The sequence below is a fragment of the Poeciliopsis prolifica genome, unplaced genomic scaffold, assembly GCF_027474105.1.
Source record: "Poeciliopsis prolifica strain line A6 unplaced genomic scaffold, Auburn_PproV2 SCAFFOLD028, whole genome shotgun sequence".
Taxonomy (NCBI): domain Eukaryota; kingdom Metazoa; phylum Chordata; class Actinopteri; order Cyprinodontiformes; family Poeciliidae; genus Poeciliopsis; species Poeciliopsis prolifica.
This window is the reverse complement of record NW_026562403.1, coordinates 4341362-4357736: the sequence shown is the minus strand read 5'-3', so window position 1 is coordinate 4357736 and position 16375 is coordinate 4341362. Positions and strand designations below refer to the sequence as shown.

Sequence of the window (16375 nt, the reverse complement as noted above, 5' to 3'; positions counted from 1 at the left end):
TACACAATAATATCTTTATTATGGCACATTAGACAAGTATTCACATTTATAAAGCTATGTATTGAAAGAGAATATCACCTTTCTGGCTTGAATAGGCGACTGCCATAACCCAACGTAAAAGGATTATGTCGAGTTAAAACTCTGCTGTGGTTGAAATGACACTGACATTTAACTATTATTGTGAAACTTTTGTGCTTTCTTAACACAAGATAACAAGCAACCTCAGTAGATTTAATGATTTCATCCAAGACTCAATTTACAGCTTTGGTGCTGGGCTGTGGTTCCGCCATCAGTGCATATGAAACACCTACTATACATTTATGTCATAACGACAAAAAGGTTTGGAAAGTTAGCGATGTGGGACTGTTTTTCCAACATGCCCATAATTTTCCTATAAAATAAACTGAGACTACTGGAAGATAACACTTTTGTTTTTATATAATAAAATAAATAAAAAATATTTTTATTGCTTGTTGCTAGAAAAACAACTGGAATCTACAGATATCAAAAAGCAAGGTAATCTAATTTTTAAACAACAGAAATACATGCAACAGAGACATGACAAATAAAGAATTTTATTCACGAAGACTAGACTGACATGAAATGGGTATAATTTTGAGTAAAGACATAAAAAAGTCTATTTAGTAGCATTCTGTTTCTAAATCAATAACATTATAAAGCACGTAGTGCTGGTCTGGACTTGAGATAAAATTGTCCCGACTTGGAGCATTGGTAGAGGAAGCCTTTTTGTAAAATCTATACAAACTTACTTTGTAGTCGATACAACAAGGAGATAAGTTGCATAGTACATATTAAAGAGACAATCCTGTTGTCTTCTGAGGAATCCTCCTTTCCGCACCACAACTCTTCATAAGGATTTGTACTTTAGATTCCTGTGATAAATATAACCAAATCCAAATGTAAACAGAAATTCGGCTAAACAGGAAGGTGCACTACATTTTGGTTTACATAGCACTGTATGCAAATTTAGAGGAGATGAGTGTAGTTAGCATGAATAACTAAAATAAAGGAGTGGCAGCTTTATGCTTCAAGCTGTTTATTACATAAGTAGAATAATTATAGCTGCCAAAGAAAACTTGTAACAGAAACAAAACCTTCATTGTTAAACAGAAAACAAAAAACTTCAGCTGTTTCTTATGGGGCAATATACATTTTTGGTCAACGTAGTCTAAAGTGTCGAACGATCAGATAATTGTATTTATAAATCTCTTTTTCCACAGAAGGGAGAAGAAATGACAACTGAAACTGAACTACCTTCTCACGTGCATTTTAAGTAATTATGATCATAATCTTTCTTTACATGACCACGAGGTCATGACAAATGTGAAAGTGCTAATAAATTATAACATTTAGTCAAAAAAGTGCATTGTTTTGATCTTGAAAAACTTTCAGAACTAAATTGAAATATTTGGATAGCAGGAATGGCAGCAGAGCCGCCACTACGGCAAACAAGCTTTGACAAACACACGTAAACTAAGATCGCCCGACTGCCGCAAACCATCCGGGCAGCAGTCCGGAAAACCACAGACGGTAAGGCATTCTGGAGAGGATTGTCTTTCAGTTTCCGGCTCTGTCGGCTGTCCTTCACTTTCAGATAACGGTCACAAGAGCAGATCTTCATTCATACTAATTTGTTACTGTTGCGGCTGTTCTAAAGCCACGCCCAGGTTGTCGTAAATTTCTTTCAGCAGCAGCAAAGCCGTGTCCTCAGATTCCCTAACACACATACAGATCATTTGTGAGAGTGACAAATGTATCAAGAAAACCAAAATAGAAAATTCAGCGACATATGGTGGTGCAGGTATTTGTGACTCACCAGTAACAGAGATGAGACTGGATGGCAAACAAGTATTCATTGAAGCTCTCAATGGGTTTTTCCTGCAGCACACAGTCGATCCGCCGCCCTCCATTCAGCATCCCCATTTCAATCTCGGGTTCTTCAATCTGCTCCACTGACTCTGAGCACTCAGCTTCTGTGGACACTCCTGCTGCTACAAAAGGCAATACAAAAGATTTTACATGAAGACATCAAAACTATGAGCAGCAGCGTCCGGTTGTTCTGACCCACAAAGAGAATCAAAGAGGAGAAGGACGGCTAGTTCAGTCATTAATGTTAAACTCATTGATAAACTGTGCTTAAATAATCAGCAAGGTGAAAAATACTCAATTATTTTTATAAGACCAGGATTTATAGATGCTGAAACAGAGCTGACTGAAGTTCATACGCTACAAGAGGGGAGAAATAGACCTCCACTTTAAAAATTAGAATAGAACCAAGAGATGAGATCTTAGTACTATCCTGGCAGGTTGAAGGCCCAGACAAAAAAATATATAGAAATTATGTTTACATTTAGAATTAGAAAGTATTTACTGCTATTCCTGGGAACCGGTGTTTAAAACTGCAGTCTTTGAGAGACGGTGTCTTGCTAATTTTAGATGCATCTCTTCTTCAGCATACCTGAATCAAATAATTATGCTACTACCAGGTTTGGAGGAAAATGACTGCAGGGAGGAGACAAGTCCACCATGTAATTCAGGTGTGTTGGATGCCTGCTCTAAAGTGACTAAAGATGAATAGCCGAGAAATCTCTGCATCACCAACACACTTCAGCAGAGCAACACCCAGAAACAAAGAATTATGCCCACATGAATAATGATTGTATGTCAACACAATTCTCATGATCTATTACTTTATCTTTCATTACTAATAGTTTACAGAATCTTACTTTTGTACACAAATCTCTGATGATTCAGTCTCCCTTGTCATTATCGCACACCCTAGTGTGAGAAACACTGTAGACTTATCCAGTTGATTTACTGATTCAGCAGTAATTCGTATGCATGTGATGAGGCAAATGACAGGTAGCTGTGAATCATGCTGGGTCATTAATTCCTGAATTATCTGCAGGTTCTTCATCAGCCATTTATTTGATTCAGTTTTGTCAAACTTGGGAAACATAGAAAATGTGTAGGACAACAGCTCTTGATGGCTGGAGCTGGACGCCCTTGATCTAAAATATCTTAAAACTGGACAAAACATCGTTGAACCATTGGTCCAGGAAAGAGCTGCAGTCAGATGTTCACTATGGCTTAGCACCCAAAGAGAATATATATTATTACTCATAAGTATTATTACCTCCAGAACAAAACATAACAAATTGCACTGGCACTAAACAAAACGTAATTAAAGCTACAACAATCATTTTTCACTGAAACTCACAAACATAATATAAAAACAGAAGAGAAAAAATGATCAGAGACAGTACAAAAAGCCTGAAATGGGTATAAGTATTCTGATTATTTTGAGGGAATGAGTGGGAACCTTAAATTTGAAGGCGCTTTAATAACAGAAAAATCATGTAGCAAGTACATAATTTAGCTGGAATGCTAACATGCTTTGTCGTTTCTCAGAGTGTGCCCACTGCTGGCATCAAAATAGTTTTCCCAGCTAGATCTGATAATCCACTATACAAGCAGTGACTTGCAATCATGCGGTAAAAATCCTACTTTCAACTATCAAGTCTATCATATAACCTGCAAATGAAAAGCAATAAATTTGCTTCAAGGGATTGGCAGAGAGGGAAGAAAACATGACTGTGAAATGAACTCTTTTCTCTGAACCGCTATACCTTAAAGCCATCTAATGACCTGACAGACTTTTCTCATTACATGTACAAACATGTAGAAAAATTGATTCAACAAAAACATAGATTAAAGTGAAGTCTTTCCTACAGCTAATTAATTACTTAGAAAAACAAATGAAGTCATATAAAAATGTGCTTTAGGCCAGATATATGATATAGATAATCAGCAAAGCTGTGAGTGAATCAGCCAATGAGAACTTACAGGTGGAAAGGCATGCATAGACCTGAGAGAGGCTTTAGTAAATTAAACTTTCAGTTAAAATGACAACTTGTTCAGCAGGTGGTAAACTCTTGACGCACAAGGAGAGGAGAAGACAAGCAGAGAAAGCCTGTGGTGATAATGACAACCATTACGTAAGGCCCTTTCTTTGAGCATGTACAAAGATAAACCATCAAAGATGAACAGATTTTTTTTTCTGTGTAAAGCTTTACCACAAGATATCTAACAGGTAAAGACAAGGCAATACTGTTTAATTTGCTTTGTTAGTATAGAATAATACTAGAAGACAAATTACACAAACTCAGGCAGTCGACAAATCTTCAGGGGTTCATTGAGATTACTCTTAGTGTGAACTGAATCATCATATGATCAAAGTGGTAAAACTCAATTGTTTTACTTTCTATCCTGGCTTACCTTTTAGGTAATGCTTCTGAAGGGCCTTTGGCCACTCCTTTATTCTAGTCCAAAAATCTGTACATTTGTCCTCCCTCTTAGCAGCAGCAGTATCTACTGAAACTGGAGTTCACAGTGAGGAGGCAAGAGGTGTGTACAGAAGTAAAAGAACAGAGAGGAGAGAAGGCAGCAGCATGCAGAGAGGAGTGAGAGTGAGAGGGATTCAGGAACAGTGGGTTGGACACCAGCATGTCCTCTCTCAGACAGCACCCAAAGTGAACCAAGTCAAACCCAGAAGAAGCATTTGGTACCTTGATCCTCCTGAGGGCTTGTGTCATTTGTCGCTTCCCCTTCTTCCACTGGGGGCAGTGCAGCTACTGGTCTGGTAAAGGACTGCCAAGCTGTCCGTAATGATCCCAAAACGTTGTTCTTCAAATCCATACTCATTCTGGTTAAGCTCTCTTTAAGCTCTACAGGAGATGAAGAATTACAGATGAACATTTCCAACTGCGCAGATGAATAAAGGAAAACTGTCTTACCAAGGTGCATTCTCTTTCGGCCTTTGTGGTGCGGTATAAGCATCGGCTCCAGATCCACCTCCGAAACAATCATGGGCTCGATCCGATAGGCAACAGGGTCATACTAAATGGGTATTGAGACAACACAAGGCGAATGCAGCTTTTGAGATACCAATCTCTCATTTAATCCTTTAAAACAGAAGTTTTCTTAATTGATACGAGTTAAATTAACATCAAATGGAGGCAACATGCATCTAAGCAGGTCTTGACGCTCAATTCAAATTTTTTGCTGAAATATGACTTTTTTTTTACATGATCATTCATACTATTAAATAAAGCCAACTGCAATCAGACTTCTCTGTGAAAGGTTTATGTCCCTAAAGAGACCTGCATGCAGAGATAATCTCCAGCTTAAATCAAATGTCAAAGCTTTCGAAACTGTGAAGGAACCACAAGATACTCACTGGATGGTAGATGTTATAGAAGCTCTTGCAGGTTGGGAATGAATAGTTTGGATCAATGCGTTTCAGGCCTCGTACAGTCAGAAACATTCCAATCGGAGACCCAAAAGCAAAAAATGTCTCAGGGTAAAATGCCAGCTGAGGGTAATCGATGGACACCTGTGGGGAGTAGAGACAGGAGGAGAAATGGGAGGTAGTGTGAGAAGTTAGCTAAAGTGGAACTTACAAAAACATGTACATCATTTATAAATGATGGACTCGTTTCTTCAGTGACATATGTCGAGAATGAAGAGATGACCACTCATGCAGCATAATACAAATGTATGAGCACAGATACAGCGTTCTTTGCTACAACGCTGTGCTTTTTGTTTGAACAAACTGTAAGAGTCATGGGAATTTCTATAAAAAGCTGTCACTTCAATTCAGTTGCCAAGATTGCACTCTGCACAAAGGAAACATCAAGTCAAAGTGAGGTCAAACACATCAAGAGACAAGGCCTGAGGAGAACGTGGACACCATGTGAGACACACCTGTCCCTTGGCTATGCCTCCATTGGACTTTCCAGGCAAGCAGGGAGAGGAAAAAAGCAGCAACGGTGACGAAAAAAAGCAAATTATACATTTTGCATGCTTATCTATTACCTGTCCAATGCCGACATCAAAGTATTCGTAGTCCACAGCACCGGTGGTAGAAAGTCTTTTGTGGAGCAGGGATTTCTGATCCGGCGATTCTGAAGACTGGTTGCCCTCCCTGGTAACCTGAGGTGGACCAGACCCCAAGGTCTGATACCCTGGTGCCATCCCATAGTCCTTATAGAACAGAAGTCATCCAACTTTGTAAATAACCCCAAAAAACAAAACAGTAAATGCTAAAGAATAAATGAAATTACTAACTGCCTGTTTTTCACTGATTTACTCATTATTCCTCACAGTATATGTTAAGTAGGGTTAAATATAAAAAGTAACACCTCCTAAACCCTACACCTGAATAATGGCTGACCTCTGGAAGCCTCTTCTTCCTGATGTAGTGCAAAATCTTCTTTCGGGGTCCAAGAGGAATTCCTAAATTTCGAAGGTCACTGTCTTGGCAGAGAGCCTAAAGAAAAAATATTAAAATGTGGTTTTCAAAATTTGTACAGTATACGTAATCCAAAGGTTTCAGTCTTATATTTCTATTTCCGCAGTACTCATTTGACATGTACAAAGATTTGTACAGTGCTGTATCAAATGCCAATAAGTACATTGAAGTGTGTGGTTCTAATTTAATAAAAGTTCAAGGTGTTTGAATACTTTTTTATAACAGTCTATGGGTATACAGTCTATTGCATATACCAGTGATTCCATGTCCACATTTTCTGCCAGTAGAATTTGCAGGTACTGCTGGAGGTTCAATTTAGTCAGCATCTGCTCCAAAGTGTCACTGTTCAGAGCACAGTGTTCTCCTGAAGGTACCTTAAAAACAGAAATAATTCTCTTAGGAGTACGCTTTTCAAAACAGAAAATAAGATAAAGACATTCATAGTAAATTTAATGTCATACTCCGTCTTTTGCTCTGGATCTATTTCTCTGATTGGTTAGCAGGTCAAACAAGATCAGAGAACCTGAGTAAAAAGAGAGATGGCCCACTTCAGTAAAAAAAACTTTGCAGATTACACCTGCATGTGAATGTTTGTGATTCTGTGTGAGTAAAACTCTGACCCAAGCTGTGTCCTACAACAGAAGTTTTTCCATCAAATTCTGGGTGTCTCTGCTTAAAGAGGGCATGTAGCCGGTTGATTTCTGAGGCCACTGTGTCCACTATGGTCTGGCAGTAGGTAGGGCTGTTGTAGAAAAATAAGTCCAACAGAGTGTCGTTGGTGAAATGCCGGAGGCGGCTGATGCTGGGCAGAGTGATCCTTTGAATGTCCCTAAAAAATGGGAAAGGAGGGAGAAAACAAAAACAAGAGCACAGAGGAGTTATTTTTTTGGCAGTTGTGACAGACATTTTTCTTTTCTACCATTTCTGCTTATCAGGTTACGTACTCATCCACACCGGTGGCATCCCCATGCAGAGCGCTGTGCCAGTTGACAGGAAGGAACTCAACTCGACCCACTTGGCCTTCCTGCTGAGAACGCCTGTAGTGGGAGGCCAGGAGGGACAGCGAAACACCCCTGAAGTCATTCACTGAAAACAGATGAAAATCGAACTGAGTCATTGATGCACATTTAAGAAAATTCATGCACAACCACACACACAAACAGACTCACCGCACTGTATGATGGATCTAAAGCGTAAATCACATGCTGGACCAATCCCATGCACCATAAAGACCAGGTGATCCACCTTCTCCGGTTCACCTGAAAACAAACTGACATGATGAGAGCTCCTGGTAATGAGTTTATCTTTCATTATGATCTGACAGCAAAAGAACACACATACCATCAGGTATTTCTACAGAGATGTTCTCCACTCCTCTCTTGACTGTACAAGGCCGTAACTGCTCCGACGGAGAGGGACCCCATTCATCCTGCAATCCTATTGGCTGATAATGCATTATCAGCTGAGAAAGGGACAAAAAATTTTGAGGAGGGACCCATGAAGTTCATTTAAAAAATCTGTTGTTTTTATTGTTTAAAAAAATGAAACTATAAAATTCAAAACGTGTACAGCATGTTTTGCTTTACACGTGCGCTTACATCAGCTTTCTTTAGATTTAAAACCATTTGCATTGAATTGGAGTTTCATATAGTCATGTATATACACTCAATATGTAAGGACAAAATGCATTTATCAAAAGAAAACTTAAAAAAAATCAATGTGTAATATAGGTTTATTTCTCTGTAAAGACATTTACTCACAGATAAAAATCAAAAATAAGTGCCAATAAATGACAAAAATTTCTTACAGCTGAGGCAAAAGACTCCATTCCCTAATAGCTAGTGTTACCATTTTGGTGAAATAATTATAGTGAGATGTTTCTTGTGACCATCTAGCTGTCTCTCACATTGATCTAAGCCGGAAAGTTTGTCCCACTCCTAACTTTCAACTGTGAGATATTCGAGAGGTCTATTGCATATACAGCCCATTTTAAGTCACCCTGCAGTATCTCAATGAGATCAAGATCTTTATTTCAACATAGGACTTTCCTCTTCTTTTCAAACCAAATAAACCACATTTTCTTTTCAGTTATAAAATCCAGTGTGGGGTCCACATCATTAACCGACTCTGAACACCAAACCTCACCTTAGGGTTGTGCAAGATAACAGTTTCTCCAGTGGGAAAATGCAGCTTCCTTTTCCATTCATCTAAGGTCACTGCTATCATATAGGCTTCCTGAAAACTCAGCATAGTTGAGATGGATTATTGGTGGGAGAAAATAACACGCATGTCACAAGTCAAAGTTGGAGAATAAAGAAAGTCTGACGGAAAGTTTAAAAAAAAGCAAAAGAATTAATGTGAGATTACCTCCAAACGACTGCTGAAATCCTCAGAGTAAGGAAAGAATCTTGTGTCTTTATCTCCTTTGTAGAACCAGGTGCAGCGGCGGACCTCAGTGGGAGTTTGGTCCCAATAGACAGCAAAGCGCATCCTTTTCTTGACATATACATCGTAGCGCTCCCCTTCCACAGCAACCACAATGTCCTTTTGCTGTTCTTTTACTGTAAAAAAATGGAAAATTATTTCATGTCTCTATTTCAAAAAAATTAAAAAATAAGGACTCATGTGCTTTTCTCTGGTATTAAATAAATATATCAACTGATTGTTAAAAAAAATCTGATTTTTTTTCCACAATTGACTAAACTATTGTACTGTATCAAACAAAACTCTTCAGTAAAAATAGCTCCAAAGACAATAAAATACAATAAAAAATACTATATTTATGAAGCCCTTCATTACTGATGAAACTTGCCTCTTCTTATTTCAAGCTTTTTTTACAAAATGCCAATGTCATTTGGAAAGCATTTGTGCATTGTTAAAGGAAACAATAATAACTTGACCCAACTATTGAACCTGTCGACATTTACGTTTCTAGATAAATATTGTCTAGAAATGTTACGTTTCTAGATTTTTACTTAGTCAATTGACATTTGTAGTTATATGAATTGGAAATATAGAGGGCTGAAGGTACACTAAAAATAAGGTTTAGTGCCCTACCTTGGTTCTAATGTCATATTTCAGTCATGGGTTTGATTTGGAGGAACATTTCCTTTTCCAATTTAACTGACTTAGTAAGAAACCTTAATAATCCCAAAAAACAGACTTCAGTGTTAGCTGGGAGAGCTTTGTGTATTGTTTTGGTGTTGCATTTCAATATTGCGCAGACACAACATGACATTTTTTACTTTAGTTTCACACAGTACTATATTCATTCTGTAAATGTGCGTGCCAAAATACAGGTGGTGTAACTACATGTACTGCTTCAACTACAGTAGACACTTAAATTCAGACTAGAAATGGAAAAAATGTCCACATGTCAATTTCACTACAGATGCTTAAAAATTCATTACAGTGGAATTCATCAAAACCCCCCAGAAACCAAAGTTCACCTGACAGGACTATGTCCAAACATTTAGAGACAAAGGGGTGGGGGATGTGTCAACTGGACTTTGCTTCAAGAATCACAGGACTGTTTTCCAATTGTATTTTTTTCCAACACCGATTTACAAGGAAAGAAAAACATGTATAACACTTCCACTACAACATCACTTTTATTTCAAACAGCTATTAGTATTTACAACAACATAATAACAGTTTATGTCTAAGATGCTTATTGTTCCTTACCAGTATGGAAAGCATTTTCTAGCTTGTCAGAGTCCTCTCTGCTGAAAGGATGCCAGGAGTCGCTGTCATCTGCCTGACGACAGAAGAACCAGTGAGGCTGCACCTCTTGGTACGGAGGTGGCACTGACTCCATGTCCAGCATCTCAAAAGAGGATGTAGAGGAAGGAGAAACCTCATCCAAAACAGGAGAAACCTGAAGAAAAAGAAATGCATCGAAAGGCATTACCTCCTCTTGATTGAAGCTATAATCCTCTGTAATGACAAGGAAAATACCTCCTATTGACGGTTATTTTGTGTCTTCCTTTTTGCAGAGCGGTTCACTGGTCAACCCTGCAGGAAGTGACCAATGTCTGCACCCTCCTACTAAAACCCCATCAAGTGAGCTCAGCCCATTACATAAAGCAAAGGGCAGTCAGGAAACAAAAGATCAGCCCACCTCTTGATCAAATGAACAAAGCCTTGTATTCTTCCCTCATCTACAAGCTTTGCCTTGTCTGTTCTGCTGATTCCAAGGTGGCCACCGCTTGTAAACAATTTCTTTCCACAGAATTTCTTATGCCTACAAAACAATACAACCAGTAATACGGCTCCTGTTTCAGCGTGCTGAACGGTAGAGCCTGCCACTATTTGACACAACATTCACCCACTGCGCAACTGCCAGATCATTCAAGTTGTTTACACTTTCCCAATTTGATTAAATAAGTATGTGCACAAAGCATGAGTACATTCTTTTGTAAAGATTGAGAAACTGGAATGTGATTGGAAAATACTTCCTAAGAATTAAATCTCACTGATTCCTTGAAAAATTTTACTTTTTGTAGGTGCATTATTAATGAGCTGCAGAAAAACAGCTAATGTGTTTTGAACTTCTCGAAAGTAACAAACTCAGGACTGGCAATTAAAAAAGCTCCAGCCCAACTGTAGGTATGTGCTGTGTTTGCTGTCCTTTATGGAGCTCTTGCCAAGTCCAACATTTTACAGAGTGTAAACATCATAAAAAGAGGAGCAGCATGTGATGTCCACTTTTCTCCAGTCCCCAAATAGAAGCTCACAGTTTCTTGTTTAGCCTGTGGTCATGCAGTAAAGCTAGGATGCTCAAAGTTATATTTGTTCTACAAAGCATGTTTTCTGGTAAAACTTTACTGATCTCTTTCTTTATTTATCACAACTCATGTCATTATTGCAACATCGACCAGTATCATCATTTTTTGCTAGTTTAGCTAACATCATCCAGTCTGAGGCTGAACATTTCGTGACCTTAACCCTTTACATTTTAGGATGAAAAATAATGCTACAGAAATGCCTTAATATATATTCTTTCAAAACAGACAAATTAAACCCAGAAGCATCTGTCTGAAATAAGACAGGACATCTATAAAAACGCATTCAGTTATGGAAGCGAAACATGCATGAATCATGCAAAATGCTTTGTGAAGAAGGACAGAAAGTAAACATACTGCAAGGCTTAAAATAGAACCATTTGCATCATGATATGAAATCCCATCTGCAGCCTCACCTGTGCCTCTGCAAGAGACAGCTCGGCCTTGCTGGCCTCAGGTGTATTGCATGTTGCAGCAGTCTGAGAAGGGCTGTCAAATTCGTCCTGGGTGGTGGCGGTGGTGTTGTTGTTTGGGGCAGCCTGAGAAAGACCCCCTCTGTCACCCTGACTGGATGACATCGGCCCGACCCTCAGCTCTTACCTGAGGGGTGGAGCACTGTCACAGGACCTGGAACAGCCATATGCGCAAGGATCAACAGGTAAACAGACGACTGCAGCATAACCTGATGTTATCTTGAAAGAGCATAATAGGTGGTGAAGCTGAGAAACAAGACAGATTAACAGCGACTAACACCTTACTTAGAGTTTTAAGGTGAGGTGTTAACTCCTAATCGTCTGATTTAAAGCCTGCTTAACTTCTGCCCTGTAAGTGCATTGAAATGGAGGTAAACAGTTTGGTTTCGACCAAATATAGGTAACAAGGGACGCATTATACCCTCGAGAAATTTTCGGAATAATCTTAAACACAACTAGTTAATTTTAACCTTCACACACGTTTTGGCCCGAAATGTTTTAAACGACTCGGAAAAAAAGAACCCCAAAACAAACATAACGTTCAGGCCACGGGTTGATGAGTGCCATGCTAGCTGAGAAACAGCGACACGACCGCTAAGTTATTTATTTTCTTGTCTTCCAGATGTTTTAACGTCACGACATTAACAGCGTTAAGTAACTGACAGAAACTCACCGCAACCGTCTCATATAGACCGAAAACAAACGGCTTGAGCGGGCGTTATGTTGCTCGGTTTGCTAATGCGGCTAGCTACGGACAGCCTCCTGTCAACTCAGCTGCTGTCAAGATATGTTTAGGTGTCGTCGGAAATACGGCAATTCGGAAAACGTCTATAAAAGACGTTTTCCGAAAGATTTACCCCCACAAAACAAACAAAGGACAACAACGTTAGTTGACATGAAGTGCGTTAAAAATGAATCTTTTCTAAAAGGTATACTTGTAATGTAATGTACGATAAATGCTATTTTAAAAGGAGTTGATACAAATCATTACGCAATTGTAAAATTTTTCTGGGGGGTAATATTTCACCGTAACACATGAGTGCAACAAACATGATGATAACAAACAGAAGGTGAAAACATTTAATAACATCCAGTCCTTTTAAAAGAAATTGAATTTACAAGAAACTTTAAAGGCAACATCGACAAAAGCAGAGTTGCAGCAGCTGTCATCAAAACTGTAAATTAGTCCGTACAAAAGATTATTTGTTTATGGAAGCCCGTTTCTATGGAAGCCCGTTTCCGCCACTCTGTTAAAAAAATTAAATAAAATTATCTCATTATAATGAGATAGTATCTCAAAATAATGAGATAGTATCTCATTATAATGAGATACTATCTCAAAATAATGAGATACTATCTCAAAATAATGAGATAGTATCTCAAAATAATGAGATACTATCTCAATATAATGAGATAGTATCTCAATATAATGAGATAGTATCTCAAAATAATGAGATAGTATCTCAAAATAATGAGATAGTATCTCAAAATAATGAGATAGTATTTCAATATAATGAGATAGTATCTCATTATAATGAGATAGTATCTCAAAATAATGAGATAGTATCTCAAAATAATGAGATAGTATCTCAAAATAATGAGATAGTATCTCAATATAATGAGATAGGAGACTGTGGAGGTTGAACCCCCTTTCGAATTGGTTCAGTCCACCTGGACAGATTTGACGGTACCATCGGTCGCGCCTGCCGCCTGAAATCACCTAGCTAAATGTAGCTATTTACAACGGTAAGAATTGTGGTTTTGTTCATTTAAATTAAGTCTGCAATATAAGCTAGCATAGTATAAAGTAATCAATTTGTTATACTGACGACGGTAGCTAATTTTGAAGATATCAAAATTAGCTACCGGTTTCTGTTTCTTCACTTCGTCAGTGCACAACTGACTTTTCGTTGATTGTAGTTAATATCTGAGGATTACGTGGTACGTTTATTTGCTGTAATGATACATGTTCAGTCTACCACAAAGTGTAATAACTGGTGAGTAGTTCCTAGATGCTGCATCACGCTCCCAAACCATTGCGACGCCAAAACGATACCTCTAGCCTATGTATTTTTTTAAGTTAAACTAAAATATGTCGTGGCATTTTATGTCGTACTCTGTCAGAATCTCTCTCTTTTATTAAATTTTAAATACTTTATGTACCTGGTCCCCAAGCAAATAAATAAAATAATAAATAATTGTCTGTTTGCAAATCAATTTCTTTGATTTAATCAGTAAGTTCAAGTAACAAACAAAACATTATGTGCTTGGTTTTGTACAGTGCAGGTTGTTTCAGAAAGAGAAGAGTGGATGGTGTGCACCAGCTGGATTTTCACAAGCCTTAACTCATCACACAAGCGGTATAAGTGACTTCTCTGCTATAGTGTGTTTCTCCAGTTCTCCATTGAAAGACCTTTATGCTCCTCAGACAGCTTCATTTTATGTTTTCTTTCCTTTTCTACTGCTAAAGACATTGTCAGTATGGAACGGTACAGTTCTTTGTTATTACCAATAAATATTTTTATCTTTTCTGTGAATTTAAAGAGGTTTCTCAAGATGTGTCCATTTAAACCACTGTATATGCATAAATTTGTGTAATTACACAAATAAAATAACTGTGGTAATAGTTATTATAAAACAAAAGTTTAAAAAGATGCATTCCATTTTCTGTTCACCCTTGTTCCTATTGGGGTTGGGAGTTGCTGCTGCCTCTCCAGCTTCGTTCCAGGCGAGAGGTGGGGTCACCTGGACAGGTTGCCAGTCTGTCACAGGGCAACATAGAAACAAACAGGACAAACAACCATGCACACACACACTCACACCTAGGGAGAATTTGGAAAGACCAATTACCCTGACAGTCATGTTTTTGGACAGTGGGAGGAAGCTGGAGTACCCGGGGAGAACCCACCATGCACAGGGAGAACATGCAAACTCCGTGCAGAAAGACCCCGGGCAGGGAATCGAACCTATGACCTTCTTGCTGCAAGGCAACAGTGCTAGTAACTGCACCACTGTGCAGGCCCCCTAGTAAAATCATTTCACAAAAAAATAAATAAATTGCGCTTAAAGGAATTATGAATGTCCCGGCCCGGGGTCTTTCTGCATGGAGCCTGCATGTTCTGTGCATGTGTGGGTTCTCTCCGGGTTCTCCAGCTTCCTCCCACAGTCCAAAAACATGACTGTCAGGGTAATTGGTCTTTCCAAATTCTCCCTAGGTGTGAGTGTGTGTGTGCATAATTGTTTGTCCTGTCTTTCTCTGTGTTGCCATGCGACAGACTGGCAACCTGTCCAGGGTGACCCCGCCTCTCGCCCAGAACGCAGCTAGAGATAGGCACCAGCACCTCCCAACCGCACTAGGGACAATGGTGGTAGAAAATGGATGGATAAATGGCATTATGAATTATAATTAATTTTTCAGGAAAATTATAATTTGTAGTATGACTTGCTTTACATTTTATTGGAAACATGATGGTCTTGTGTATCTTCACCTTCCAGTGTATGATCACAGAATGGATGACCTGAGTGATTTCCTGAGACAAAGAAATATTCCTGAGGAAACTATTGAGACCATGCTGAGAGAGAAGGTACAAGCTAAAAAATAAATCAGTATTTCAAAAATTACGGTTTGTTTAAGGCATGTGTCTAGCAATGTTATATAATTGAATTCAAATAATTTGCATGCAATTCTAGTTCCATAAGTTTTAAAATAAATTATTTTTTATTCTTCTTGTTTAGATTGATAGCAGTGTCATCCAACTCATGACAGATGAAGAGCTAAAGAGTTATTTGCCATCATATGGAGACCGCATCGCCCTATTAGGATACTGTAAAAGGAAGGAAACTGGTCCCCCAAACAGTCACAAATCAAAACTGTTTGAGCGCCTGAAATCAAAGCTGGGTAAAAGGAAAACTGCTCATCAAGATGGTTGTGGTCTGGAAAAAGAAGAGCAATCTGAAACAAACGTTAAGAAGAATGCTGAAGTCAAAGAGAAAAATAGAAATAGGCTGGCTGCTTTATGATGAAGACCAACAGCTTTTAAACAAGTAAGAGCAAGAAGAGGTGGTGGAACAAGGAAGGTTGATGTTTCAAAGGATGCTAAAAAAGTGAGTTAATCCAAATAGCTGTTGGCATTTTTCCAAATGGAAGAAATAGAGAAGGGTCCATAGCAGATTTTGAAATAGATCTGAAAGATTATCAGGAAGTGGCAGTTGATGACAAAATCACTGTTGGACAAATGTTTCATGTTACAAAACTGACTATTCTCAGGTTTTACCTGACCACCCATAAAAGAAGGCTAACCAGTCAGTCAGTCAAGATGAAGTTTTGCCTTCACCATTTTTCAGGATCAAGCCAGTTCTGTGAGTCGGCCCTCTTCTTCATCTGCTGTTAATGTTGCAATGACCAGCCAATCCACAATGTCCACAGAAGTAACTCCTGACTTTCTATTTATTGGAAACATAACAAATCATGACATATAAACTTTTCACTTCAGTCTACAGAGCTTAGGGAGGAGGATTTGGATAGCAGTGGCATAGTGTTTCTAGGACCATTTTCTGACAGTGAGCCACAGATTTTGGACGATACTTTGCCAATATCCCCCCAATCCACATCATCTGCCAAAGCAGTGAAGGAGATACTGATAGTTCACAGAGGACAGGTACTTCCTGAGCTCATAGCACATTTCTGTGATGACAGACTTTTAGATAGAGACTTCGAAATCCAGCTAGTACTGCCAGATGGAACTCCTGAGATGGGATATGATGACGGAGGAGTCGTCAGAGAC

General features: G+C 38.6%; 2 protein-coding genes across 6 annotated transcripts in view; one reads left to right on the top strand and one right to left on the bottom strand.

Annotated features, from left to right (window-relative positions):
• On the bottom strand, nucleotides 1–12376 carry ddhd2 (DDHD domain containing 2). 4 transcript variants are annotated; one of them, XM_055048813.1, is made up of 19 exons: nucleotides 12265–12376; nucleotides 11535–11745; nucleotides 10019–10211; nucleotides 8702–8895; nucleotides 8480–8569; nucleotides 7676–7796; nucleotides 7504–7593; nucleotides 7279–7420; nucleotides 6955–7163; nucleotides 6796–6857; nucleotides 6589–6708; nucleotides 6257–6352; nucleotides 5899–6066; nucleotides 5788–5814; nucleotides 5261–5416; nucleotides 4818–4920; nucleotides 4590–4748; nucleotides 1838–2012; nucleotides 1–1737 (listed from the first exon to the last, which is right to left on the bottom strand). In XM_055048813.1, the coding sequence occupies exons 2-19, from the start codon at nucleotides 11694–11696 to the stop codon at nucleotides 1656–1658; spliced, it is 2349 nt and encodes a 782-aa protein (XP_054904788.1). In that variant the 5' UTR covers nucleotides 11697–11745; nucleotides 12265–12376; the 3' UTR covers nucleotides 1–1655. The 4 variants fall into 4 exon arrangements, with proteins under 4 accessions (XP_054904788.1, XP_054904789.1, XP_054904791.1 ...); XM_055048814.1 differs by lacking the exon at nucleotides 5788–5814; XM_055048816.1 differs by lacking the exons at nucleotides 11535–11745; nucleotides 12265–12376 and adding an exon at nucleotides 10292–10745.
• Nucleotides 11692–16375, top strand: part of si:ch211-166a6.5 (clustered mitochondria protein homolog) — a 22634-nt gene continuing 17950 nt past the window's right edge. The window contains exon 1 of one of the 2 annotated variants that reach the window (XM_055048811.1): nucleotides 11692–11776. The gene's annotated coding sequence lies outside the window, so the exon portion shown is untranslated. The other variant, XM_055048812.1, reaches the window with a different exon arrangement.

Bases quoted from the DNA above. Each gene is read 5' to 3' on its own strand.
- ddhd2 (XM_055048813.1), bottom strand. From the start codon at position 11,696: ATGTCATCCAGTCAGGGTGACAGAGGGGGTCTTTCTCAGGCTGCCCCA. The intron at 6,067-6,256 runs GTCAGCCATTAT...CTGTTCTATAAG, and splicing joins GGAAGAAGAGGCTTCCAGAG to GACTATGGGATGGCACCAGG. The intron at 4,749-4,817 runs GTAAGACAGTTT...CATCTCCTGTAG, and splicing joins CCGAAAGAGAATGCACCTTG to AGCTTAAAGAGAGCTTAACC.